At 45.8% G+C, this 25,890-nt stretch overlaps 2 protein-coding genes across 8 annotated transcripts in view; one reads left to right on the top strand and one right to left on the bottom strand.

Moving 5' to 3' along the window:
• Positions 1–630: 630 nt before the first annotated feature.
• On the top strand, positions 631–22,897 carry mipol1 (mirror-image polydactyly 1). Of its 7 annotated transcripts, none has more exons than XM_068653037.1 (14): positions 631–1,513; positions 8,178–8,727; positions 11,482–11,558; positions 13,640–13,737; positions 13,807–13,996; positions 14,587–14,710; positions 14,873–14,972; positions 15,049–15,175; positions 16,569–16,611; positions 16,693–16,863; positions 18,393–18,446; positions 19,618–19,706; positions 19,781–19,948; positions 22,732–22,897. In XM_068653037.1, the coding sequence occupies exons 5-14, from the start codon at positions 13,899–13,901 to the stop codon at positions 22,796–22,798; spliced, it is 1,041 nt and encodes a 346-aa protein (XP_068509138.1). In that variant the 5' UTR covers positions 631–1,513; positions 8,178–8,727; positions 11,482–11,558; positions 13,640–13,737; positions 13,807–13,898; the 3' UTR covers positions 22,799–22,897. The 7 variants fall into 7 exon arrangements, 6 of the variants coding, with proteins under 6 accessions (XP_068509138.1, XP_068509137.1, XP_068509139.1 ...); XM_068653036.1 differs by having other exon boundaries at positions 632–1,513; positions 13,640–13,741; XM_068653038.1 differs by lacking the exon at positions 631–1,513 and adding an exon at positions 1,520–8,149 and having other exon boundaries at positions 8,671–8,727; positions 13,640–13,741.
• Positions 22,898–25,072: 2,175 nt separating this feature from the next.
• Positions 25,073–25,890, bottom strand: part of LOC125981175 (forkhead box protein A1-B) — a 4,461-nt gene continuing 3,643 nt past the window's right edge. Inside the window, exon 2 of the mRNA XM_049741047.1 lies at positions 25,073–25,890. This exon is cut by the window's right edge and continues 1,068 nt beyond it. The gene's annotated coding sequence lies outside the window, so the exon portion shown is untranslated.

Below are 25,890 nucleotides of genomic sequence, written 5' to 3'. Positions count from 1 at the left end.
AAGGAGCAGTTCAGGAAACGTGGAATTCAAACTAGAGCTCAAATCATCTCAATATGGAATCATCAGATGGAAAACTGCAGTTTCATAATCAAATGTGGCATTCAAAGTTTTGGAAATATGGCATTGAAATATCTGGCGCATGAATTTGAAATTAGATTGAAATGTGGTGGACATTTTTTTAATTCAAATCATGAGATTCAAGTAAGACAAACCATGGAATTGAAAATTTGAATTGGAAATGTATTGCAACATGGAATTAAAGTCACTGAGGGATTCCAATTGTTAAAATTGAGTCGTGGAAACATCACAGAATTAAAATACTCGCGATGTGGATTTAGATTAATATTGAAACAAATGAAAGGTATCGAGATAAAATTTAAGATATGATTTGTATCAATGTCATCAGATTCAAGTAAAACAAAAGATGCGGGTAAAAGTCAATTAAAATCATGGAAGCATGTAGTAGGAATGCTTCATGATTTTAATGTTTAAGTCCTACAGTTATTGAAAATTGAGGCATAGAATTAAAGTATTGTGGAATTAGTTTAATACAGTAAAACTTGGGAAAACAAGGAATTAAGTCAGTTTGGCACATGAATTAAAATTATGGCAAATTGAATTGGAATTGTGGCGGCTCGGTGGCGCACTGGGTAGCACGTCCGCCTCACAGTTAGGAGGGTGCGGGTTCGATTCCACCTCCGGCCCTCCCTGTGTGGAGTTTGCATGTTCTCCCCGGGCCCGCGTGGGTTTTCTCCGGGCACTCCGGTTTCCTCCCACATTCCAAAAACATGCTTGGTAGGCCGATTGAAGACTCCAAATTGTCCCTAGGTGTGAGTGTGAGTGCGATTGGTTGTCTGTCTCTGTGTGCCCTGCGATTGGCTGGCAACCAGTTCAGGGTGTCCCCCGCCTACTGCCCGATGACGGCTGGGATAGGCTCCAGCACGCCCGCGACCCCCGTGGGGACTAAGCGGTTCAGAAAATGGATGGATGGATGGATGAATTGGAATTATGGACTTCAAATACAACAAAACTAAAAGTCTTTTAAATTTGACATGTACGTATCCATGTAAGGCAACTGAAAATACATTCCCATTAAATTAGCTCATAGCATTAAAAGTAATTAATTCATTAAATCAGATGGAAACATGCAATGAAAAGTGCTGGAAATTTTCAGTAAAAACAATTGCATGCGGGAGGGGGTGGGGGCTCGAACAATGCACTGCTTCCACTGACGAGGGAAACGCCAATGATTGTCGCCTTCCTCCCGTCCAGCAGGTAGCGACCATGCGCCCGAAGCTGACCAAATACGAAGAATTAACGGCAGCTGTAGAAGAAGAAACTAGACGCGATTGCAAAGTATGTAATCTATTGTTGCTTGTAAACGTTTCCATTTGTGCTCCTCCAAATCAAATAATTTCCATTCTTCAAAAATTCCATTCTTCAAATTTCCATTCTTCTTGTTGGTTTGAATTCAAAAGGCTTGACGAATTGTCTCCATCGCTGCTGTACTCCGGTGAGTTGAATTAACTTGGACAGCTTGTACGTGAGTAAACAAGCTAACAACAAATTATACAAGGAGGCGACATTTTATATCTCATATTTTGTTTTTGAAGACATTTGTTTCATCTCTATAGACAAAGTGGGACTCGTTGATAATTTAATGATTTTAAATTAAGACGGGACGCCCACTTGTAAAGTCTACCATCCTCAACATCCGGTTGTTTTGTGATGTATCCGAGGTAAACGAGGGAGGCACCATTTTGTTTGGACCGTTCCATAAAACAGACTGCTCTTCACCGGGGCTCGTGTAGTCTCGCCCTCTTGGAAGCTCATGTAGTCCCAGTTAAGACCCTCAAGCATTTTATTTGATATTCTAAATTATAGTTCTCATGATGTTTTGCTGGCATCAAACAAATAAATCTGTAGGTTCCCAAGAACACGGTTTTAATATATCCAGCACGCAACTTCACATCCACCGACTGCCATTAACTATCACCCTTCTCGTCGTCCAAAACACCGTAACATTTCTTATACTCGCTAGAGTTAACTGTGTGTGTACTTCAGGTACCATAGAAATTTCCATATATTACATCTGACCCTTTTAAAGTCATAACATGCTTTCAGTACAGACTGTATAACTAAAATCCGTCGACTTACTCCATGCATCTAAATCAATCCTATTATGTCGAGTTTACGTCCAGAGCAGATAAATGTAACCATTTTATTTTCATATTCTGGAAAAAATGTTTCAAAACATATTTTCAATCACTCATCGTACAACCAGTTCTGAACTTTTTTTTTTCTCACATCAACAATGTTCTCATAAATCCAGTCTGTTGGCTGGTTTACTCACTCTTCCTGAACGAGTGATGGTGACTGTCTCTCGAGTGGGTGAGACAGATGATCCTCTACCTGGCTAGGATTCATACTCACATCTGTCCCAAAGTCACCAGTCCCTTCAGCTGTGAATTGTTGTGGAAGCCTGTCATTACCCGAAGATAATGTAGGTGCTTTATGTGGATGACGTCTGTTCCGTCTATACTGTCCTCCATCAGTAGACTCCACCAAGTAGGACCTTGGAGTAGAACTGGCTTGTACCACCGTACCTGGGGTTGTCCATTGTCTCTCATCATCCAGTTTCATGAGGACCTTGTCCCCTGGACTCAGCTGCGGAAGATTCCTCACTCCATTTCTGCGGTTGTAGTAATAAGCTTGCATTTGCTTAGCAGCTGCATCCCTTCGTCGAACTTTGTCTTTGTCCGGCCATCCTGGATCTAGGTTCATGGACAAAGTTGGAAGAGTTGTTCTGATCTTTCGACCCATCAACAGCTCAGCAGGACTCACTCCCGTGGATGATGATGGTGTAGCTCTGTATGTCATCAAGGCCAGGAGAGAATTTTCCTGTTTAAGAATAGCTTTTGCTTCCGGGAGCACTTGTTATCCCAAATGGGAGGCTTCAAAAGGCGTACCTCCCCAATGGCGTAATGAAGGTGGTCAGTTTGCAGCTTTCCTCATGCAATGGGATCTGCCTGTCCATTAGTTTGAACACAATGTGGACTAGATGTCAAATGGATAAAGTCATATTCTTTACTGAACTGCCTGAACTCCTCTGACACTAATTGACATCCATTATCGTTAACTAACACTTCTGGAATACCATAGCGGGCACATATGGCTTTCAGGTTACCAATGACTTGCTTGCTTGTGATCAACGGCACATGTAAAATCTCAATGTGCCTTGAATAGTAGTCCGTCACTACCAAATATGACTGCTTCCTATGCTCACACAGATCTATGCCTACCTTTTGCCAAGGCCTGGATGGTAACTCACTTGGCATTAAAGGCTCTTTTCTCTGTGTAGCTCTGTTTTCTCTGCAAAAGTTACATTGAATTACTTTTGTCTTGATGTCCTGTGAGATTCTCGACCACCATACTGACTGATTAGCTCTTTCTCTACATTTTACCAACACTTGGTGCCCATCATGAATCTTGTCTAAGATCTCATTCCTCATTGATTTGGGAATAACAATACGATTTCCTCTGGTGACCAGTCCTTCGACCAGTGACAGTTCTCCTCTCACTTGGTAAAATTCTTTCAGTGACTCCGGTACCTGCTTCTCATACTCATGCCACCCCCTTTTTATAAACTCTCTCACCAGCTGAAGGTGGGAGTCCTCAGCCGTGTGTTCCTTTATCTCTTCCATTCTTTGTGGGGCAGCTAGGAGATACCTCAAGATGCAGCAACATCATCATTGTACGTATCATCACACTCACCTTGAATAGGGCCTCTGGAAAGAGCGTCTGCCACAACTAGTGTTTTTCCCGGAGCATATACAGCTTCTGCATTAAATCGCATCAATCTCAGGAGAAGCCTCTGACATCTTATGGAAACGTTATCCAAGTCTTTGCTGTTCATGAGTGGTACTAAGGGCTTGTGATCCGTGATAAGCTTGAAATGATCCATTCCAAACAAGTACCGTATTTGCCGGTGTATTGGTCGACCTTTTTCGATCCAAAATCGACCGAAAAAAATCGACCTCGACTTATACACCGAGTCATAAAATTTAACTTCGTATTCATCGCTTCAAATGTGATGGTAACCAAGGCCGTTTCTCATGCATCTCATTGTGCGTTGCACTTAGAAAATTTGAACCGGGCGGCGTGCGTGAGTGCGCGGCCCGCTGGAAGTCGAATGAGGCTCAGCGATCTCCTCCGCGGTGCTTATAAACAGCCGATCCGCTCGGCGGGGGCTATTTTCGGCCACTCGGCGCGTGCGCACGGCCTCCCGGATGTGCCGGGCGGCGTGGGCGAGTGCGCGGCCCGCTGGAAGTCGAATGAGGCTCAGCGATCTCCTCCGCGGTGCTTATAAACAGCCGATCCGCTCGGCGGGGGCTATTTTCGGCCACTTGGCGCGTGCGCACGGCCTCCCGGATGTGCCGGGCGGGTGCACGAGCTCGCCGGCCGCTGGAAGTCGAATGAGGCTCTGCGATCTCCTCCGCGGTGCTTATAAACAGCCGATCCGCTCGGCGGGGGCTATTTTCGGCCACTTGGCGCGTGCGCACGGCCTCCCGGATGTGCCGGGCGGGTGCGCGAGCTCGCCGGCCGCTGGAAGTCGAATGAGGCGCCGCGATCTCCTCCGCGGTGCTTATAAAGTGCCGATCCGCTCGGCTTGGAGCTATTTCCGGCCTCCCGTTGGTGCCGGGCGGCGTGCGCGAGCTTGCCGGCCGCTGGAAGTCGAATGAGGTTCCGCGATCTCCTCCGCGGTGCTTATAAACAGCCGCATGCGCACGGCCTCCCGGAATTTGAACACATTTCGTCAATAAATTTCGCATATTGAATTTTGAAGTTTAATATAATGCAACAATTGAGCTCGACTTATACAAAAGATATATCATAAAATCGTAAATTTCCGTAGAATTTTAGGGGGTCGACTTATACACCGAGTCGACCTGTACACCGGCAAATACGGTATTTATCAAAATGCAAAATGTTCGCATGCCCACACACTGGCAAGGCATTCTTTCTCTATTTGTGTGTATTGGGTGTCCTGGAACAATATGTGTTAGAGATTTGCTCACTCCAACTTATTTTGCAAGAACCACACGGGAGACAAGCAAGTTCTTTTAGACACCTGCAGGTGGAGAGTTCACTCGCTCAAGGAATGAAGTCTGAAAACCCTCCCAACTGCAAGGACATATTTATTAAGAGAAAGAGTAGACTGAATAGGAAGCCCTTGTGCTCTAGTCAGGGGGTGTTTTACGACCTTGTGTAGGATGAGACAAGGTAGGTCATTTATTACCCGTTGCATTCCAACATAATCATACGATAAGGATAATCTGAAAAACCCTAACAATATGCAACAGGTTTCCAATCCTCACCTTGTTGTTGAAGCAGAACTGCACCCAGCCCATAACTGCTGGCATCGGCTGACACCACTGGTTGCATCATACAAGATGAGTACAGGTGCTGACGTTAAAGCCATCTTCAAATTTTGGAAGGCTGACTGTTGCGCGGGCCCCCACTGCCATTCAACTGTCCCTTTGAGCAGCCCATACAGTGGTTGACCTCTGGTGGATAAGTCTGGGATGAACATGGCCACGTAGTTCACCATACCCAAGAACCTCTTGAGCTCTGACACATTTTGAGGTTGTGGAAAGTTATTAATGCCAGCTATTCTTTTCCGATCAGGTCTGACACCATTCTCGTCGAAAATGTGTCCCAGAAAACAAATCTGCCGCTGTTTAAACTTGCACTTGGCTTTGTTTAATTTAAGACCTGATTCCTCAATCGTCTTCAGAACCTGCTCCAGGCGTCTGTCATGGACCTCCTCGGTTTCACCATGAACAAGGATGTCATCCATGTAGACTTCAGTTCCATCTAACCCCTGCAGGGTCTCTGCCATTTTCCGTTGGAAAATTTCGGGAGCACTTGTTATCCCAAATGGGAGTCTTCGAAAGGCGTACCTCCCAAATAGCGTAATGAAGGTGGTCAGTTTGCAGCTTTCCTCATGCAATGGGATCTGATAAAACCCACTTGCAGCATCCAATGACGAGAAGACCTTTGAACCTGAGAGCCTTGGCATAATTTCCTCGACTGTTAGCAGCACATACTTTTCACGCTTTACGGCTCAATTCAATTTTCTCAAATCTGCACAACATCGAACCTCCTTTTTATTTGCCTTTAGGACTGGAACCATGGCAGCACACCACTCTGTAGGCTCTGTTACCTTCTCTATGATGCCTTCTGTTTCAAATCAGTGCAGCTCCTTTTTCACTAGCGGTACTAGTGGCAGTGGTACTCGTCTTGCACAATGGACTGCATAAGGCTGGGCATCCTCATTTAGTATGATTTTCACAGGTTCCGTCTTTAATAGGCCACTTGTTCCAAAAACTGTCTTCACTTGGTCTACTCTTTGAACGAGACCCATTTCCACAGCTTCTCGCTGGCTGAGCAGACTACAGCAGTTACCTTTCATTACATACACAGGAAAAGTGTATTCTTTACCCTTGTATACTGTTTTGGCTGTGAACCACCCCCTACATCTGAGCCACCCGCCTGGACCGACAAATGGTCTCTCTGCTTTATTTAATTTCAGGGTTAGGGGAGCTTCACGAAAATAACTTCATTTATAACGGTCACATCAGCCCCTGTATCAATTTTAAATGAAAGTGGCATCTTCTCTATTTCAAGGGTAACAGTCCAATTGTCTGAGTTGGCCTCCTTGCTGACCTCACCCAAAAACTGGAACTGTCCCGTGTTCTCAGTGACGTCATTCACTTCTTTAGTATGACACACTCGTGTCCAATGTCCTCTTTTGTTGCACTTTCTACATGTACTTCTGTAAGGAGGACATTTTCCTTTTTCCTGATGCTGAGTGCCACACCTGCCACAGCTCTTGTCCCTTTTCTGGCCTGCGGCGCCACCTTGTGGTCTTTACTGTGCCTTTTGCTGCGTCTCCCTCCAACTACCGTCAACATGAGCCCACTTGTATGTCCGGTAGCTGGGACTGGAGGCCAATTTGTATTGCCACCTCCTCAGCTTGATGCACCTGCTAGATGACTTGTGATAGCGTCAGGTCTGCCTTGAGCTGAAACATCTGAGATAATTCCTTATCTCGAATGCCAACAACTAGTTTATCCTGGATGTGTTCATCTCTCTTGTCGCCGAACTCACAGTTCTCCGCCAAATCAAATAAAACTCTGATGTATGCTTCTGCCTTTTCCCCGGCCAGCTGACTTCGCTGATAAAAAAGCAGGCTCGTTCGTGTATTAAGTTCCATCTTGGAATGAAGTAATCATCAAACTTCCTTAGCACGACGTCGTAGTCCTTGTTTATGTCCTTCTTCCTCAAACCCGAAGGAGCTGAATATTTTCTCCGCCTCACGTCCCATGGTGTAAATGAGCAAACTGACCTGGACCTCGCCGTCCTCCTTGTTCAGCTTTGTCGCCGTCTGAAAGCACGAAAATCTCTGTTTCCACTCCGGCCACTCTCCTGGGCTCGTGAACTTGTACTCTCCTCCAGTGGACTAAACTTCGACATCTTAATCGCGTTTTTCCAGTTGCGTCACTTCTGACACCATTTGATGTTTTGCTGACATCAAACAAATAAATCTGTAGGTTCCCAAGAACACGGTTTTAATATATCCAGCACGCAACTTCACATACACCGATGGCCATTAGCTATCACCCTTCTCGTCGCCCAAAACACCTTAACATTTCTTATACTCGCGAGAGTTAACTGTGTGTGTACTTCAGGTACCATAGACATTTCCATACATTACAGTTCTTAATTATTTTCTCAGTCAGGCACCCCTTCTTTCCCAGGAGAGAAAAAAAATACTAGAGGTGGGTTTACTTATGAACATTTTGCAAACAGCACTTGTTTGTATAAAAATATGTAAAACGTAATGAACAACTAAGTGTCAACAAAGGCACTTCTGTTGTGACCTTCAAGAACACTGTGTGCAGTGCATGCTGGGATGCTTGGGAGACTTGTTTTTACTTTGACGTCATCAATAAGATGAGCTCGGTAATGATGTTATCAGTGGGTCAAGACTCAACGGATACTCGAAATGCTTATTGGGTGATCTGGGCCCTCCTGCTCTGCGATTGGCCGGCTACTGTGATCGAAGGTGATGTGACCCAATCAGGTTAGCAACTATTTTTTTTTTTTCCCAGATGCTAACGTTTGTGCTGCAACGCGTGTCACAGATTACGCCTGTGACACGTGTCAGGTGGTACTGTCACAACAGCTTACCTGTTCTCACACTGTACTCCAAGGTAATATGCATGCTAATGCTAACACGCCCAACAAAAGAACATTCTTTTATAAATCCGTGGTAACACTCTCACGAATAATAAAATAGCTTGTCCCATAATCCAAATGCAGTCACTCCCTTTAACTGCCCGTAAATTGACCAGCTCGGTTGTGTCGACTACTCGAGTCATCAATGAGAAAAATGATAGATTGTTTGCTAATGCTAACAGTTTATGAAGCAGCAAGAACATGTTAATGCTAACAGTTTATTTCGGAATTGTTGCTAGTCTGTTGAGTGTTAAAAACAAAATATTATAGCTTTGTTTTGAATTTTAACGTGGTAACTTGCTAACGTTTATTCAAGAGTGAAGGATGCTGGTGTTTGAATGCTAACAGCCGCCGTTTTGTTTGTAGGATCCGTGTCCTCTGTGCGACGAAGCCAAAGAAGCTCTGCAGCCCCTCAAGCACAAAGTGAGTGGTCACAAATAACTCTGAATAAATGAATGACTGGTCCCTGATGTTTGTGGCCTGCGCGCAATCTAGTTTGTCCTGCAGCAGGTGGACATCAGTCATCCGGAGAACCAAGTTTGGCGAGACAAGTACAAGTGGGACATTCCTGTCTTTCATCTGAATGGTCACTTTGTCATGAAGCACCGCGTGAATGTCAAATTGCTTGACAAGCTGCTGGACGACCACCACAGTGACCAATCATGCAAACAAGGAATTGATGAACAAATAAACACATGAAGACAAAGTCATTCGTTCCTTGTCTTTCATTGTTTTGACCCATGACCAAAAATTGTTGGCATGATTGGCGGCTGATCTGGTGAGCTCATTAATATTTCAGCCGGTGTGCGTGTTGCTGTGGCGACGTCTGTTGTCGCGGATGGCGTCTTGGGTTAAAGTGGCGGACGTTCAGCTGGCGGTGCAGAAAACCAAAAGAAAGATGTCACCTCCAGCTGCAGCTGCTCCGCCAGTAAGATTTCCACAATTGGTAGTTTGACACTCATTAGGTCGCCAAGCGATGCCGTTAGTATTTTGCTAACGTCAGATGTGAGTGCGTCTACATGGGTTTGCATATACAGGACTGTCTCAGAAAATTAGAATATTGTGATAAAGTTCTTTATTTTCTGTAATGCAATTAAAAAAACAAAAATGTCATACATTCTGGATTCATTGCAAATCAACTGAAATATTGCAAGCCTTTTATTATTTTAATATTGCTGATTATGGCATACAGCTTAAGAAAACTCAACTATCTATCTCAAAATATTAGAATATCATGAAAAAGTATACTAGTAGGGAATTCAACTAATCACTTGAATCGTCTAATTAACTCGAAACACCTGCAAGGGTTTCCTGAGCCTTGAAAAACACTCAGCTTGGTTCAGTAAACTAAATCACAAGTGTGGGGAAGACTGCTAATCTGACTGCTGTCCAGAGGACCATCATTGACACCCTCCATCAGGAGGGTAAGACGCAAATAGAAATTTCTCAAAGAGCAAGCTGTTCACAGAGTGCAGTTTCAAAGCACAACCACAAAAAGTCTGTTGGAAGGGGGAAATGTGGCAGGTAACGCTGCACAACCAAGAGAGATGACCGCAGCCTTAACAGCATTGTGAAGAAGAGTCGCTTCCAGAATTTGTGGGAGCTTCAAAGACAGTGGACTGAAGCTGGAGTCCAGGTATCAAAAGCCACTGTTCACAGACGTGTCCGGGAAATGGGCTACAATAGCCGTATTCCCATGGTCAAGCCACTTCTGATCTCAAGACAACGGAAGAAGCGTCCGACTTGGGCTATGGATAAGAAGCACTGGACAGTTGCAGAGTGGTCCAAAGTCCTCTTTTCAGACGAAAGCAAGTTTTGTATTTCATTTGGAAGTCAAGGTGCCAGAATCTGGAGAAAGGCTGGAGAGGAGCAAAATCCAAGTTGCTTGAAATCCAGTCTGAAATTCCCACAGTCAGCGATGGTTTGGGGAGCCATGTCAGCTAATGGTGTTGGTCCACTGTGTGTCATCAAATCCAAAGTAAATGCAGATTTTAGAGCACTACATGCTTCCATCTGCTGAAAAGCTCTATGGAGATGATTTTCATTTTCCAACATGATCTGGCACCTGCCCACAGTGCCAAAACCACCAGTCAAAGGTGTACTGACCATGGCATTACTATCCTCGATTGGCCTGCCAATTCCCCTGACCTGAACCCCATAGAGAATTTGTGGCGTATTGTGAAGAAGAAGCTGAAAGACACCAGACCCAACCATGCAAATGAGCTAAGGGCCGCTATTGAAACATCCTGGGCATCCATAACACCTCAGCAATGCCACAGGCTGATTGCCTCCATGCCACGCCGCATTGATGCAGTAATCCGTGCAATAGAATTCCCAACCAAGTACTGAGTGCATTAATGGACATTTTCAAATGTTTGATTTTGTTTTGCTGTTATAAATCTTTTTTTTTACTTGGTCTGAGGAAATATTCTAATATTTTGAGATAGGATTTTTGAGTTTTCTTAGCTGTAAGCCATAATCAGCAATATTAATAAATAATATATATAATAATAATAATAATAATAATAATAAAGCTGACTTTGACTTTGACTTAAAATAATGAAAGGCTTGCAATATTTCAGTTGATTTGTAATGAATCCAGAATGTATGACATTTTTGTTTTTTTAATTGCATTACAGAAAATAAAGAACTTTATCACAATATTCTAATTTTCTTAGACAGATAATAATATTAGCAATCCTTATTACGTGCATTCAGTCTCACTCCAAAAGTTTCAACGTTTGGATTCAAAATCGTCATCTTTCGTTTTCCTCCCAACACGCCAAAAATGTTTTGCCTCCCCTTCTTTTGAATTAGGTCTGCACATGCGCTTTTTGTGTTGAAATAAAAAAAAAAATCCTGTCCAAATAGTTTGTACTTTTGATGACTGAGGTGGCCTCCAGCCCTGCATTGGACCAGAATATAACCGCCTCTGCCCTGAGCAGATGTTCACACTCAGACGTAAAACAGGAGTCATTTGTTAAAAGATGACACTGTCAGGCTCTTGAACCTTTAACTCTGTTTAGACCTTGACACAGACAGCAAGCGCAAAGTGGAGGCAAACATTGAATTATCTGACTTGAGGCATCATCGGGAGAAATATTACTATTTAATTTCTTTGCATCAGCGTCAGATTGCTCATAGTATATTTTTACTTTTCTCCTTTTTCCCCCACAGAAGTCCAGAGAGTTCCGAACAGTCAACATGGACACCAAGCAAAGAACTCAGAGACTCGCTGGTGGACATGTACACAGGTACGCAACTGCAACACAACAATGCATGTACAATTTTGCAGCTATGCAAGCACATCGCTTGCACACAACTGCGGTTGTAACGCATGTCTAGATGGGCACAACGACACGGACACAGACGCAAACTCGCAACGTTTTTATTATTGTCGTATACAACAACATGTCTCCATGTACATGATGTGAGCTGCACAACACGTGGGTGCACAGACAGACTTGACAACAACCCAGCACATTTGAGGTCCGCACACTCCCGCACACGTGCACACACGTGCTAAACATATCAGAGTGGGTTTGTCCACTGAGTGGCACTGTGTCTCTTTACACGACTCCACAAAGGAAATGTACACGTTAAAAATAGGACTACACATTCGTATACATATAGAGGTTTGCGCGTGTCCGGTTTTATATATATATATATATATATATATATATATATATATATATATATATATATATATATATATATATATATATATTTGTATATATATGTATATATATGTATATATATATATATGTATATATATACATATACCTGATCAAATATTAAATCCATACATACAAATGCATACAGTGTGGATTGTCAATCACCACACATATTGATCAAAGTGCTCTACACATACATACACACACATACACACGTACGCACACGCACACACACACAGATAAATATAATGAAAAGCGTAAGACTGAATGGGGGGTCATGTGAAGCTTTTAATCTGCAGCCTGGGTGGTCCACCACACACACACACACACGCACACACGCACACACGCACACACACACCCTTGGATTTGTATCGTCGAGAAGGCTGCCTCGTATCTGTTTGGCTCGACTGAATTGTTAGCGAGGGTTTGTGTGTGTGTGTGCGTGTGTGTGTGTGTGTGTGTGTGTGCGTGTGTGCGCGTGTGTGTGTGCGCGTGTGTGTGTGCGCGTGTGTGTGTGTGTGTGCGTGCGTGCGTGTCTGCGTGCATTTTAACATTTTGATCTTCAATTTTGAGGAACACAGGCATGTAATATATTGATCCAGTTAGCCCTTTGTAAATTGGAATTACTTTTTTTTTTATAATTAATGGATTGAGTTTATTATGCATGAAAATTTTTTAATATTTTTTGTTGAAAAGTATTGCAATGTTTTCAGTAACATCAATAATTGTGCTGAACGATCGTTAGGTAATGACTGTAGTACTTCGTGCCAAAAGTTTGACAAGCTCCGGTTTCGTGCATTTTTTCGAGAACGCGTTTTCCACGTCATGTCATGCGGTACCTCCGTCGATGTGTTGCGCGCACCGTCGACATCGCATTGCCAAGCGGCGATCCATCATCCGCCATTCTTTGTTTTGTGGAGTGAAAGTGGATGTCGGCTGTGGTGTTTGCCGATGAGCGCGTGCTCACGCGTGTTTATTGTGTGCACCGTTCTTGCCGTCCTGTCGGTATGGAAATTCCGGGCGGCGGCAACTCGGCGGGAAAGATCAGAGCTGGATTGTGTTGGATTTGAGCTGAAGCTTATTTAATCAGATCCACACCGTCATTAATATTCATGCAGTCAGCTGGAAAACACAGCAAACTTCCTGCGCCGCCACCGCCGCTGCACAAAATCTATTAATCAAGCTTAAAAAATTAATGGACTTTAGTTTCTATTACGCCAGGAGGGGGGAGGGGGGCAGCACTCCCGCTGGCTCTTCATTGGCTCCTGCAGATTGGACCCCCGATTGGCCTTTGCGTTGCCCCTTTTTTCCGCTAATTTTTCCATCTTTGACAAGACTTCAAAGCGAGTGTGAAGCGTGAACGCTCATTTAGAAGGATTTAAACATACGCCGCCAGCCCGAGGAAACATTAATCACGGACCTGCGCACGCCGCACGGACACTTTCAAAGTGACTGAAAAGTCCACAACATGTTCCCCCTCCTCATTACCCCCCACTCGCTGTCAAAGTCACTACAATAACCATAGGCGAGACCGGTACTCGGGTCGGAATCAGATCCAAGACTTGGATCAGACACAAAACTAGAACCAAATTGGTTGGCCAACTTGGTGACTTAATTTACACACAATCATTGCTGATATGTAATGTCTTCCACGTTGTCAGATAAGCCTCAAGTGAACGAGGAACTGCGGCAGTGACTTCCTTCACCCGGCCAGCATCCGCTGAATCCTGTCCTCGGTGCAGAACCATCTAACAAGCCTGTGGGTAAGAAAGCTTTTGCCAAAATATTTTCAGCATCTTTGTCCATCTTTCTCTTGTTTTGGTCTCAGTCCTCCAGCTTCCTCTGGAGGCTCCTGCTACTAGCGCCACCCTTCCTACCCACGATAGGACATCTGGCTTGTCCTCCAGAACGTCGGCAGTCATGGAGGCGGACTTGTCAGCCGGTGGACTCTTTCCAACAGGTCTAGAGATCTGCGAGGGTCCTGGCGGTCCGACAACACGAGGGCTGCTTGTCAACAGGTGATCAAAGGTCGAGCGCTAGCAAAGGTTGAGCGCTAGCAAAGGTCAAGCGAGATGGGCTGCTAAGCCGTCCATGTTGCCTCTGAGTGGAGGCCAGAGAGATGCATCATGGGAAAGGACCTACCCAATCCAAAGAATGACAGCATCACAGCAGAGCGACACCATCATATTGAAGCTTGCCACTGGGCTTATTAGATGTTTGATTAAACTTTCTTCTTTGCGTCGTGACCTATTAAATGAGAGGTCTGATGAGCCACACACCCGAAATAGGACAAGTCAACGTTAGACTAGAAACACTTGATATTAGAAACACTCAATTAGCACAACAGCAATTTTATTTATCCGCTTTATTACGCCGCGAAGCAGCGGGCTGACCTTTAAGGTGTTATGAGAACATGGATGCTGCCGCTATTATTGAAGACGACGGCGCTGCTGCGATGCGCCGCCTGGTGTCTTTTCGGGACGCTGGTGAGCAGGTCGGAGGCTAACGGGATGCTAACAAGAGCCGAAACGCTAACCACGCATGAGCGGGCCGGCATCATAGCCAACGACGTCTCGTCGTCGCTGACTCGCGCTGTCACATTCCCCAGCGGCCATCGAGACGCCGCCATTGGCCACAGAGCAGCCTATGGTGAAGCCCCGCCTCCAGACGCGGACAGGAAGATGTCTCTGCTACTCCGAGAGTTGGACGCACTGAGGGACGCCAACAAGAAGGTTTGAACAATCAACGAGCATCGAGCACCTCCGAAGCGCCTAAGCCCGCATCCAACAAGAACTAACTCGGTGCCCGTGAGGCCCCGACTTCACTACCACACGACTCTACGATCGTCGAAACCAAACTCTGCCTCCATCAACATCCTTGAACTTTAATTGCAGCTGCTGGAGCGGCTGAGCCTGAAGGAGGAGGAGCTCCAGAGCAAGGAGGCGGAGCTGATGGCCAACACCAAGCAGGCTAAAGACTGGGAAGGACCTTCAGGTGATTGCCGCTCCGCTAAACTAAAACCACATCCTGACGTGTCCTCTGCAATCCATGGCTTTTGTGTCCACGTCAGAGTTCTTGGAACAGTTGTTGAGCGCTCGCAAGGACAGAGACGAGGCCATGATGTCACAAGTCCTGCTGGCCAATCAGGAGCGAGATCAGGCTTTACGCCATGTGGCCCGACTGCAGCAGGCTGCGAAGTAAGCACGCACACAAATGCCAGTCCTGTCATTTAGTGCTACACTTCTCGATTTCAGAATCTCTCTTTGATTGAGACAAGAAATCATTTTAGTTTTACATCAAAAAATGCATTCTTAGCTTAGCTTGTGGATGTCAGTCCAATGTGATTGACATGGGTGCCCATCAAAATCCAATTCTTTCCAAAATAGATTTTTTTTTAGCATAAGAAAGTCAGTTTGCCACTTTGATATTTGTTTTTTTGTTGGTTTTTTTTTCACGGCGCTGCCAATTCTTGTTCAAAAGCTGTGAAATGAGCTCTTGTCAGCCGAGGAGCTTCCAAATAGACACGCAAACCTAATTAGAGATTAAACCCCACCCCACCCCACCCTCCTCGCACACACCTCTGACACACACAAACGCGCACAAAATTCCCTCCAGCCCAGGATGAGGGGTGATTGATATGGCGGCCGCAATCCTTTTATGAGGGAGCGAATATGGACGATCATGTTCCATCTGTCAGGGCTATGTGTGTGCGTGCGTGTGTGCGTACTTGCGTGCGTATGCGTGTGTGTGTGTGTGTGTGTGTGTGTGTGTGTGTGTGTGTGTGTGTGTGCGCGCGTGCATCTCCGTGTGTGTACAGTATCAGTATCTGCGTGTGTGTAGTTTTTGTGTGACAGCTCTGAAAAATGTTTTTGTCTGTTTGTCGGCAATTTGACGCACAACAACTTTTTTCCAAGATGAAGACTTAATTGTTGCTCGCACTCTTGATCCGAGTAATGGCGGCTGAGCGCGTGCCAACGCGTGCGCGTGTGCAAACGCAAGGCGAGCTGCCGAGCTGTAAGCGCGGTGTTAGAGGAGCTTTATTGGAGGCGGCTGGTCTTTCATTACCTGCTGTTCCCCGCAGAGCAGCACTGCGTCGACCATCTTATTACAGTTTATTACAGCAAAACAGCAGCGGGCTCAATGAAGAACTTCCCTGGAGGAGGACAGCGGATCGCAATCTTTCGCCGGCCGAACTGACGAAAACGTACGAGTAGCAAAAAGGCCCTCGAGGTCGGATGAGAAACCTGCGAGAACCGGGGCAGACGCACGCAAACCTGTGGGAGGAAAAAAAAAACGAAATGTAGAAAGCAAGCCGTAAACGAGGACGTTTGACTGAGAGCTATTGACAACATCGGACAACAGCCAAGAAACAAACACCCAAAACTAGCAACAACCTACCAGAAGCGGCCCATTCCAGCATGTGCGATTTGTGCCTCCTTGACTCCTATCAGTTGTCAAAACCATGGTTTGATTGACGCCGTTTGCACTATTGGTTTGATTCTTTGTAGTCTTGCAAGAAGTTCTAAGAGCTGAACCGCTTTCCACGTAACTGCCATCCCATCATGCCTTTGCCCTTGTGTGTGCGCGTAGGTCCGACGCGAGTGACGGCCCGGCCCTCGGCGACAGTGACTTGGTACTGTTGTCGTCTTCTTCTTCCACATTTTGCTTCGTCCCGAAGTCGCTGATGCAAGCCGTGCTTGTCGTCTACTTGCAGGAAGCGGAGGAGCTCCTGGGTCACGTTTGTCAGGCGGTCTCGGCGCAGGAAGTGGCCCACTTGGGTCGGGCCCTGGTGGAGCACGTGCGGCTGGCCACGCAGCGCCGGCGCCACATGGCCGCGCAGGAGATGGAGGCTGTCATGGAGCAGCGAGACGGCTCGCTCGCCAAGGTCTGCCTCACATCCTTTGTTTGTCTCCCGTGTTTGTCATCGGGACGGTGCCGTGCCTCGCCCAATATTTGCATACAGCGCCGCTACGTCGTGTTGATTGTTGACGGCCCGGATGACTCAAAGCAACTGAATCCTTTCTTCCGAGCTTTTTACCTGAAAGGTGCGAGCAAGCAAAGGCTCATCAGTCGCCTGTGCCATCGTATGGACTTGCCGTCAGTGTTTGACTGTTTCACTCGCGACGTTTTCGAGATTCGAACCTTCTTGAGACTCTGCTACAATCGGAGTCGAAATGACAAATTAGCAGAATTAGAAAGCGCCGTTCTTTTCTTGACATTTTGAGGGAAACATCCGTCTTGCTTACAACTTCTCAGCCGATGTCTTTTTCAAAAACGCTCGCAATATCGGTGACAGCTCAATCGTCTTAATTTTTTTAAAAACTTTTCTTCTTTATCGTATTCTGTTAATGTGCCTTTAATTTTGGATTTAGTGACGCCATTTGTTTTTGTCAATCTCAATTTGTTTCTCCAATCTTTCTGGAAGCGATGAGACGTTTCCGTGTGACGTAGAGCGCCATGTTGGTCCATCCCGGCCCCGCCTCCTTCTCTGTTGCCGCCACCATTAACCCGCCGCCATTCCACTCCCGTTAAGTCCCGCTGGTGTCGGCAACGCGCCATCTTTTAACACCCCACCCCTTGGCGTTAACACCACCCTCCACAGTAACACCTTAATGCTGCCCCGCCCGCCGCCTGAAATATGTTTCCAAGCAAGTGTAATCCCCGGTGGAGGAGAAGAGAGCGAGCACTCCATGCTGGAGGATTCCTCTCCTCCCCCCCGCTGCTCGTCGTCCCTCGTTCCCTCTCCTCATCTCTCAGGGATTATCGGACGCCGCTGCCGGGACTTGTGGAAAATATTAGAAAAGGGGGCGGGGGGGCAGCCAAGGGGGTGCTATGCCACCCCCACCCCCAAGCCTTTATTGAGCTAATATCAGGTCATTACAAGCTTATTAAATGTGTGCAGCTGCCGCCAGGTTGCCGGTTCCATTCCCCGCCTCCACAATGACCCGCTTGTTTTTTATTCTTTTTAAGTCCGTCCAGCTTTCAACACTACCTTGAAACATACTTTGTTTCTCCACGTGCCAGCATGAAGACAAACATTGAAATGTGTTCAGCAAAAAGCTTTCTTATCAATTAGCGTTGCTAACGTCATGCGCGGCTTGAACGTAAACACCTTGGCAAAATAAAAAATCAAAAGTTAAATACAACCGACTGAACTGTATTTCACAAAAGTAATCGATGATTAAAATCATAGCAATCTTTTGGTCGAGCTGTTTTGATTGTCACTTGTTTCAGGGGTTGTATTTTTCATTGAATTCATTTGTCAAGATTGATTGTTTAGCTTGCTTGTTTGAGCCAATGGTTTGATGTCATAGCACGCAACCCTGAGGAATCCCACAACAGGGAACTCGTGTTTTCTTGTCGAAACTCAGATGCTCGCTCAGATGTCAACGTCACTCTTTGACTGGTCCGCAGTGCCGACGGCTGCAGCAGGAAGTCTTGAGGGAGCGAGAGCAGAGGCCGAGCAAGGTACGCACACGCAAGACACACAACAGTCGTCATGGTTGCACGTGACCCGTGCTGCATTTTGGTAGCTTTTCTTTCCAGTTGTCTTCTGGCCAGAGCGCTCAGCTCGCAGTCTTCCATCTGTTTTATGTGACATGTTGTTATTAATGTAGCGCATAATGTGGAGGGGCGGGGTGGGGGGGGGGGAATTAGTGCCTGGAGACGTTTTTAATTTGACAGCTGACGTTCGATCAGCAGCCGGCCAACAGATGAAAGTCGCCGTTGCCTTTTGCCGCGCTCAAGCCTTTTGTTCAACTCCGCCTTTGAGCTCGTCGCATCTTCCAAATCGTTGCATACTTCCAGAAGTCATCCGTCCAAGTTATTCATCCGAGTACATTTTGAATGTCGTCTGTGGGGCTTGTTTGGGTCTGGTAATTTTTTAAGTCAGGTTGATTAAAAAAAATAATCATTTAATTGTCAATTGTTTGACATTTTTCTCTCATCTCTCGAGTCAGTCGATTGTCAGTCACATTAAAGTGGCACCGGGTCGCTGCACTTGCTTTCTCCTTTGCCTAACGGCCGAGGCGTGACCTTCAGTCAACACGTTAAAGGTCGGCTCACCGGCGTGCCTGCCACTTCATTTGCATATTGGGCTGATTAATGAGCGCTTCGTCGTTTGAAGACGCTCGTCTGACTCTGCTGGAGAAGACACACACTGACCCTCCGTTTCCTTCCTCTTCGTGACGAGTGGGGGGGAGGTCATTAGCTTAGGAGACTGGAGGGGGGTGGGGGGGGCCGGGGCTGCTCACTTCCTGTCCCAAGTGACACGGCTGCTACAAACTGGCAACCCGCCGCCTAGGAAATGAGGCACTACGTTAAGGAAATAGGAGGCTCCCACACACGGTGGACACGGCAAGTGTTTCATTCATGCCGCTTCATTAGCAAGCCGCGTGTGTGTGCTCGTGTGTGAAGTGGAATGCTGTGGATATCAAAGTCAAACGCTGTGATTGCGTGCATATGTAATGAGCGTCTTAATGACGCCGTCTCGGAATCCAGATCAACTTTTGTTACGCAAGGTCGCGTTATTTGCCAAGCGTCGGTGTTTAACGCCTTGGCTGAGGTCAGCAAAATTCAAGTCAACAAACGGAGTGGCCCGCGTGAAGGCTGATGGTTGCTTTGGCTTTTGTCCAATCAGGAAGAGCTGATCAAACTTCAGCGGGAGCGAGACGCTGCCTTGGACGACAGGGGACGCCTGGAGGCGGAGTTAATGCAAGCCAATCACAGGTGAGTCATTTGTCAGGTGGAAAACGTCAGCCTGTAGAGGGCGCTGTAACGCAGATTGGCTTGCCACCTTTTAGGTTCGAGCAACTCGCAAAAGCTCCGCCCCCCGATGATGATGATGGCCACTCCCGGGCTCCACCCCTTCTGGCTCAGCTACAGCAGCTCACCGAGGACAAGCATAGTGTGGAGGCGGAGCTTCTACTCTCCCAGGAGGCAGAGCGTGACGCCAGAGAGAGAGTCCAAAGGTAAACTTTATTGATAGAGCGACTTCCAACAACAAAATTGTTGACATCCTCCATGTCCGCGTGACTCACATGGACGATTTCCACTGCGATATGACACGAACGTACACTTTGACATCACGACGACATTGAGATTCACCATGACATCATCAGTGACGCATGTGACATCATTGCTATTCTTGGTCAGAGGCAAAGTAATCCGCAGCGGCGGCGACATGGACGTAACGTGACTTCCTGTCTCATCAGACTGAAGATGAAGGGATGAGATGGTGATGAAAACAGATTAAGTCGTCCGGGCTCCAACCCGAGGCTTTCTGCTCTAATTTGGCTGCCAGCGGGGGGGCGGGGCCACCATGAAAGGAGATGACTTGCCGAATAGAGTGTGTTTGCTCAGAGGGGGGTCGTTGGCCGACTGATGGAATCTTCTCCTTATAACAAGTTTTTCCAACTTTTTCACATCACGACATGCATCGCTGCTATTTTGGCATTGCACTTTGGAACAACAATTGAATTCCACACTCATATTTGGCTTTCAAGACAAAATTGGCCTTTCGAATTTAAAACCTTGCATTTAAAGCATTGTCATCAATAACCCATTGATCACGAAAAACAATCATGACTGCAGGGATGAGAATTTTCTGCGGATCCGCGGATTTACGTGTTTTTTTCCGTCGAAAGTATCATTTTCGTGAATCGTGTAAATCCGTTGACAATTTTTTTTTTTTTAATATATATTGGAGGGGATGGAAACGGCCGGCCAGCTGGGTGGGCAACGTTGGCCTCGGCGACTCGCGAGCATTCGCCCGCCCGCCGCAACAGCATCTTTTGGCGCATCTCAAGGCAAAATTAGTTAAGCTGTGAGTACGGAAATCGGCTTGCCTCTGTAAACCTAACTCACTGGCAGCAGTGATGCGACAACATCTGTCTTATTTTTGGCAGCATTTTGGCGCTGATTTCGTCACATCATTTCCACTTGTTAATATATATATATATATATATATATATATATATATATATATATATATATATATATATATATATATATATATATATATATATATATATATAAAAAAATAAAGGAACTGTTTTTTATCAGGGTATGGCATGAATTCAATTAGACTTTTCTGATAAGGTTTTGGTCAGGTACGTGGCAGAAGGGGTTGTTAATCAGTTTCAGCTGCATTGGTGTTGATGGAATTACGTAACAACAGATCCACTAGAGGGGCAACAACGAGATGGTCCCCAAAACAGGACTGGTTTTGCAGGTGGAGGCCATTTCAAGTTCCTCCCTCTTGATCTCTTTTAACTGTTTTTCCATTAGTGTTGGCTTTAGCTAGAGTCATTATCGCGACTGGGAGCATGAGGCGATTTCTTAACCCTCCTGAAGTTGCGCAGATTGTCCAACTCCTCCAGGATGGCACATCCATGCGTGCTGTTGCAAGAAGATTTGATGTGTTTCCCAGTACAATCTCCAGAGCATGGAGGAGATTCCAAGAGACAGGCAATTACTCTAGGAGAGCTAGACAGGACCGTAGACGGTCCTCATTCCATCAGCAGTGCCGATATCTGCTACTTTGTGCAAGGAGGAACAGGTTGAGCACTGCCGAGCCCGACAGAATGACTTCCAGCAGGCTACTGGTGTGAATGTCTCTGCCCAAACAGTCAAAAACAGACTTCACGAGGGTGGCCTCAGGGCATGACGTCCTGTAGTGTGCCCTGTGCTCATTGCTCAGCACCGTGGATCTTGATTGGCATTTGCCATAGAACAGCAGAATTGGCAAGTCCGCCACTGGCGCCCTGTGCTTTTCACAGATGAGAGCAGGTTTACCCTGAGCACCTGTGATAGACGTGAAAGGGTCTGGAGAAGCCAAGGAGAGCGCTATGCTGCCTGCAACATCATTCAGCATGACCGGTTCGGTGGTGGGTCAGTGATGGTCTGGGGAAGCATTTCCATGGAGGGACGAACAGACCTCTACAGGCTAGAGAACGGCAGTCTGACTGCCATTAGGTGTCGGGATGAAATCCTTGCACCCATGGTGCAGTAGGTCCTGGGTTCCTCCTGATCCACAACAATGCCCGGCCTCATGTGGCAAGAGTATGCAGACAGTATCTGGAGGATGAAGGAATTGACACAATTGAATGGCCTTCACGATCACCTGATCTAAACTCGATAGAACACCTCTGGGACATAATGTTTCGGTCCATCAGACGCCGCCAGGTTGCTCCTCAGACCTTACAGGAGCTTGCCTTAGACAGATCTGGGAGGACATCTCACAAGACATCATCCGTCATCTCATTAGGAGCATGCCGTGACGTTGTCAAGCATGAATACAAGCTGGTGTGGGCCACACAAGATATTGAAAAGAATTTAGAGTTGCAGAAATTGAATTTAGGCAAAATGGACGAGCGTGCCACATGATCTTTTCACTTTGATTTTTGGGGTGTCTATATACTGAGCCCTCTATAGGCTGAAAACTTATTTCCATCAAAAGAGGTGGCATCTTTTTGTTCCTGAGACATTAAACTGATAGATATCCAACTTTTTTTTTTCACCATTGAAATCTCACGTGTTTTCAAAGTGTTCATTTAATTTTTTTGAGCAGTGTGTATATATATGAATTATATAAATATAAAGTAGCCGGGGGCCTGGGGGGCTGATGATAGATATCATCAGACCCCCGGTCGTCCCCCCCAGACCCCCAGCTACTTTTCAGTGTTCTTTCACATTTGCCATTCTCATTCCTGATGATTGGCATGATGTAATACGATTGAAACTTGCGTTTCAGATTGGAGCGTCTGGTGGAAGTTTTGAGGAAAAAAGTCGGCACAGGAAGCCTGCGCCCTGTTGTTTGATCGCTTAGATCGGGCCATGTCATCCTTTGTCGCCGTGACGATGAACGGTGAGATTGTTCAGCGTGTCTTGTCTCAATAAAATGCCATTGAAAATGCAAATGATAGTTTTATTCTTTTTGGGGGAGAGTTGTACTCCAGCCCTCCAGCCTCCCCCGCCTTACGCCCCCACCCACCCTAATTGTGTGGTCTCCACGGAGATGTCGGCCGTCTCGCGCTCCACTTGGGTGTCCCGCGCTGGTAATCCCTAATCTGCTTGTTGACAACAAAGAGCGCCTTTCTTCGCTCCTACTTGTGACGCCACCTGCGCACACCCGCACGCGTTAAACAAGAGTAGGGCTTCAAGACTGGGTAAGGCATCCAAATAGGGTAAAGGCTTATGAGTTCAAATTGGGAAATTTGGGTCGGAAGGCAACATGAAGGATTCAAAATTGGCTTCAGACTGAGCTGAGCGCTTTCAAAAAGGATTGAGCTGGACTGAAAATGTTAAGCTAAAGTTACAGTTTGAAATAGGGCTTCATTCAAGACAGGGTTAGTGCTTCAATGATTTTCAAATAAGGTTCAAATAAAGTTGAGGTCTTTTTTTTTTTTTTTTTTTTTTAAAGGTGAGCTTTTCAGCTTGTGTTAGGGTCCCAAATATTAGTTAGGATTTGGGCTTTCAAGCATGGCTCGGGCTTTCCGGTCTGGAGGGGTGCTGGTGAAAATGAGGCTGTCAAGTCGGGTTTACAGCGTCAAACCGTCTTTTGGGCTTTCAAATTAGCACGTCACTTTGGCTTAGGCTTCCTAATGAAGGTTTTCCAAATGTGTTGCTGGAGGGAGGTTAATGCTAGCGCGAATGCTAACAAGTCACATCGCCACGCACAAGTGGGCCTCTTTTATTGTGAAACGATGCAGTGGTTCTTAATTGTGAAAGAGGCTCTTTGCTCTTTTGCAGCCGCTTCTCAAAGGCGCCATTGTCGTCTTATTCCACGTCATTAATTCGGATCCCCATCAAAAGCCCCCCCCCCCCCCCACACACACACACACACACACACACACACACACACACACACACACACACTAGGCCCTCACCAGGTCCTTCAAAGTTTTGGTCCAGAAGGTACACGCCACGGCCTTTTCTGAAAGCGTGCTGGTTTGGCTGCCACCCCGCCCGGCCCATATGCTTCCTTTGCCCCCCCCCCCCCCCCCCCCCCCCCCCCCCACACACACACACACATTTATTAGTCTACAGTTGTAGAATGTCTGTCCTGGTTTGGTTGTGGAGGCCGTGGCTCAGGCAGTGGAGTGGGTTGTTCAGCAATTGGAAGACTGTTGGTTCAGACCTGGCTCTGACTGAGTTGTGTGTCATTTTGTCATGGACAAGACACTTCACACATCTTGGGACGACAGATGAAAAATAGCCCTCTGGCTAATTCTGGTGCAACTACAGAAATATTCATTGATTTATACTGTCACTGTCATATATACAAAATAAAAATCAAATCATTATTAGTCATATTAATGTTCAGGTTCTTTTGTCTCTTGTGGTTCTTGAGATCATTTAATATTCATGTTCACAAATTATTAATAAAAATCAATCAAATCGGAATTCCATCTTGAAGTAGAAATTAACTTCCATATTTTTTCCTTTTGTGATTGTTTGATTAATTCAATTACTATATTCAAAGTAAAATCCTAATGTTATAGAATTGAATATTGTTCTCGTATGTATATGTACGTCAATGTCTTTAATGTTGGGTCAGTTATCAAAGTAGTGTCTTGTTTTGGATACCTGTTGTACACTGACAATAAAGGTATTCTATTCTATTCTATTCTATTCTATTCTATTCTATTCTATTCTATTCTATTCTATTCTATTCTATTGTCACAAAGAACCGGAAAATATTTCAAATGGATCCACACAACATGTATGATTATTTTGCACTGCATTCCATTTCAGCATCAAAATGGAGACTTCTTTAAAAGAAATATTTTTTACACGGTGCGGGGAATCTTTTGGAGTGTTTGTATATTTGTATGTCACTAACACCACCGATAGTGATGGCATGATTTACACCATGATTCATTTTTAATGTGAAGAGATGACAAACTGGCATAATGTTGCAAATTGCCCACCTCTGTGTTTGTTTGGGTGATGGTCTCAATTGACAATCAAGATGAAGTCATCTATGAGCAGCTGTGACTATTTAAGCTATAAAACTATTTTAGCTATTTAAGTCAATTTTTATTGTAGTCGAGCTGGTTGGTTTCACATCAATGACATCACAAATCAAGCAGTCCAAGGGTTGCTGTTTTATTTTGAAAGCAATATGTTAAAACATGCACAAAAGACCAAAGCAACCTGCTATCATTTTCCGACTCGCTTCCCGATTTTTGTCAGCATCATGCAAGCGTAACAATCTTCATTTCATCATCAAATCGTGGCAGGCTGAGGTCACCGTTTCTCTTCAACTTTGACCTCGCCAATTTTACATGAATGTCAGACAGACTGACCTTTGACCCTTGCAGATGTTTGCCAGCACCTTCCATATGGCTCACGGTGGCATAAATAACCTTTCACCTCAACTTTAATGGTTTATGCTTTTCCCGCCATCCCCTGCATCGACACCACTTCTGCCTGGTTTCATTGTCCATATTTCCCCGGCTTTTCCCTTGCCTCTTGGCCACCACCACACGAGGAGCGAAGTGAGATTGCAGAGAGCGTGATTGAAGGTGGAGTGGGCGTCGCCCTTTAGATTCACACATGGGAGGGCTGGGAGGAAAGCAGATGATGCCCAAGGGCAGCGTGCCAAGTGGCCATTGGACTGGACCGGGCCGCCGGGGACGTGTTCTCTGGGCCCAGGGTCTCGAGGATGTACATCTCAGCCCGTGGTGTCGGGTTAGGGGTTTGGGTTTGGTTTAGGTTAGGTTAGGGGTCAGGGTTAGGTTAGGGGTTAGGTTAGGTTAGGATAGGATATTAGGTTAGGTTAGGTTAGGCTAAGTTGGAAAAAGACAAAAGGCGGGAAATGCATAAAAAAGGTGGGAAAAGGCAGGAAGGGCATTCCCCGGCTTGCAGCCCTCAAACTTGAAAAGTTGGCAGTTTGAAGTCACTCCGC

Source organism: Syngnathus scovelli, chromosome 14 (assembly GCF_024217435.2).
Source record: "Syngnathus scovelli strain Florida chromosome 14, RoL_Ssco_1.2, whole genome shotgun sequence".
NCBI lineage: Eukaryota > Metazoa > Chordata > Actinopteri > Syngnathiformes > Syngnathidae > Syngnathus > Syngnathus scovelli.
The sequence above is the reverse complement of the archived record's forward strand: the minus strand, read 5'-3'. Positions and strand labels throughout refer to the sequence as shown.

Coding starts and splice junctions, on each gene's coding strand:
- mipol1 (XM_049741044.1), top strand. CDS start 14,384: ATGAGAACATGGATGCTGCCGCTATTATTGAAGACGACGGCGCTGCTG. Junction 15,176..16,568: donor CGACTGCAGCAGGCTGCGAA/GTAAGCACGCAC, acceptor GTGTGCGCGTAG/GTCCGACGCGAGTGACGGCC. Junction 19,707..19,780: donor TTAATGCAAGCCAATCACAG/GTGAGTCATTTG, acceptor GCCACCTTTTAG/GTTCGAGCAACTCGCAAAAG.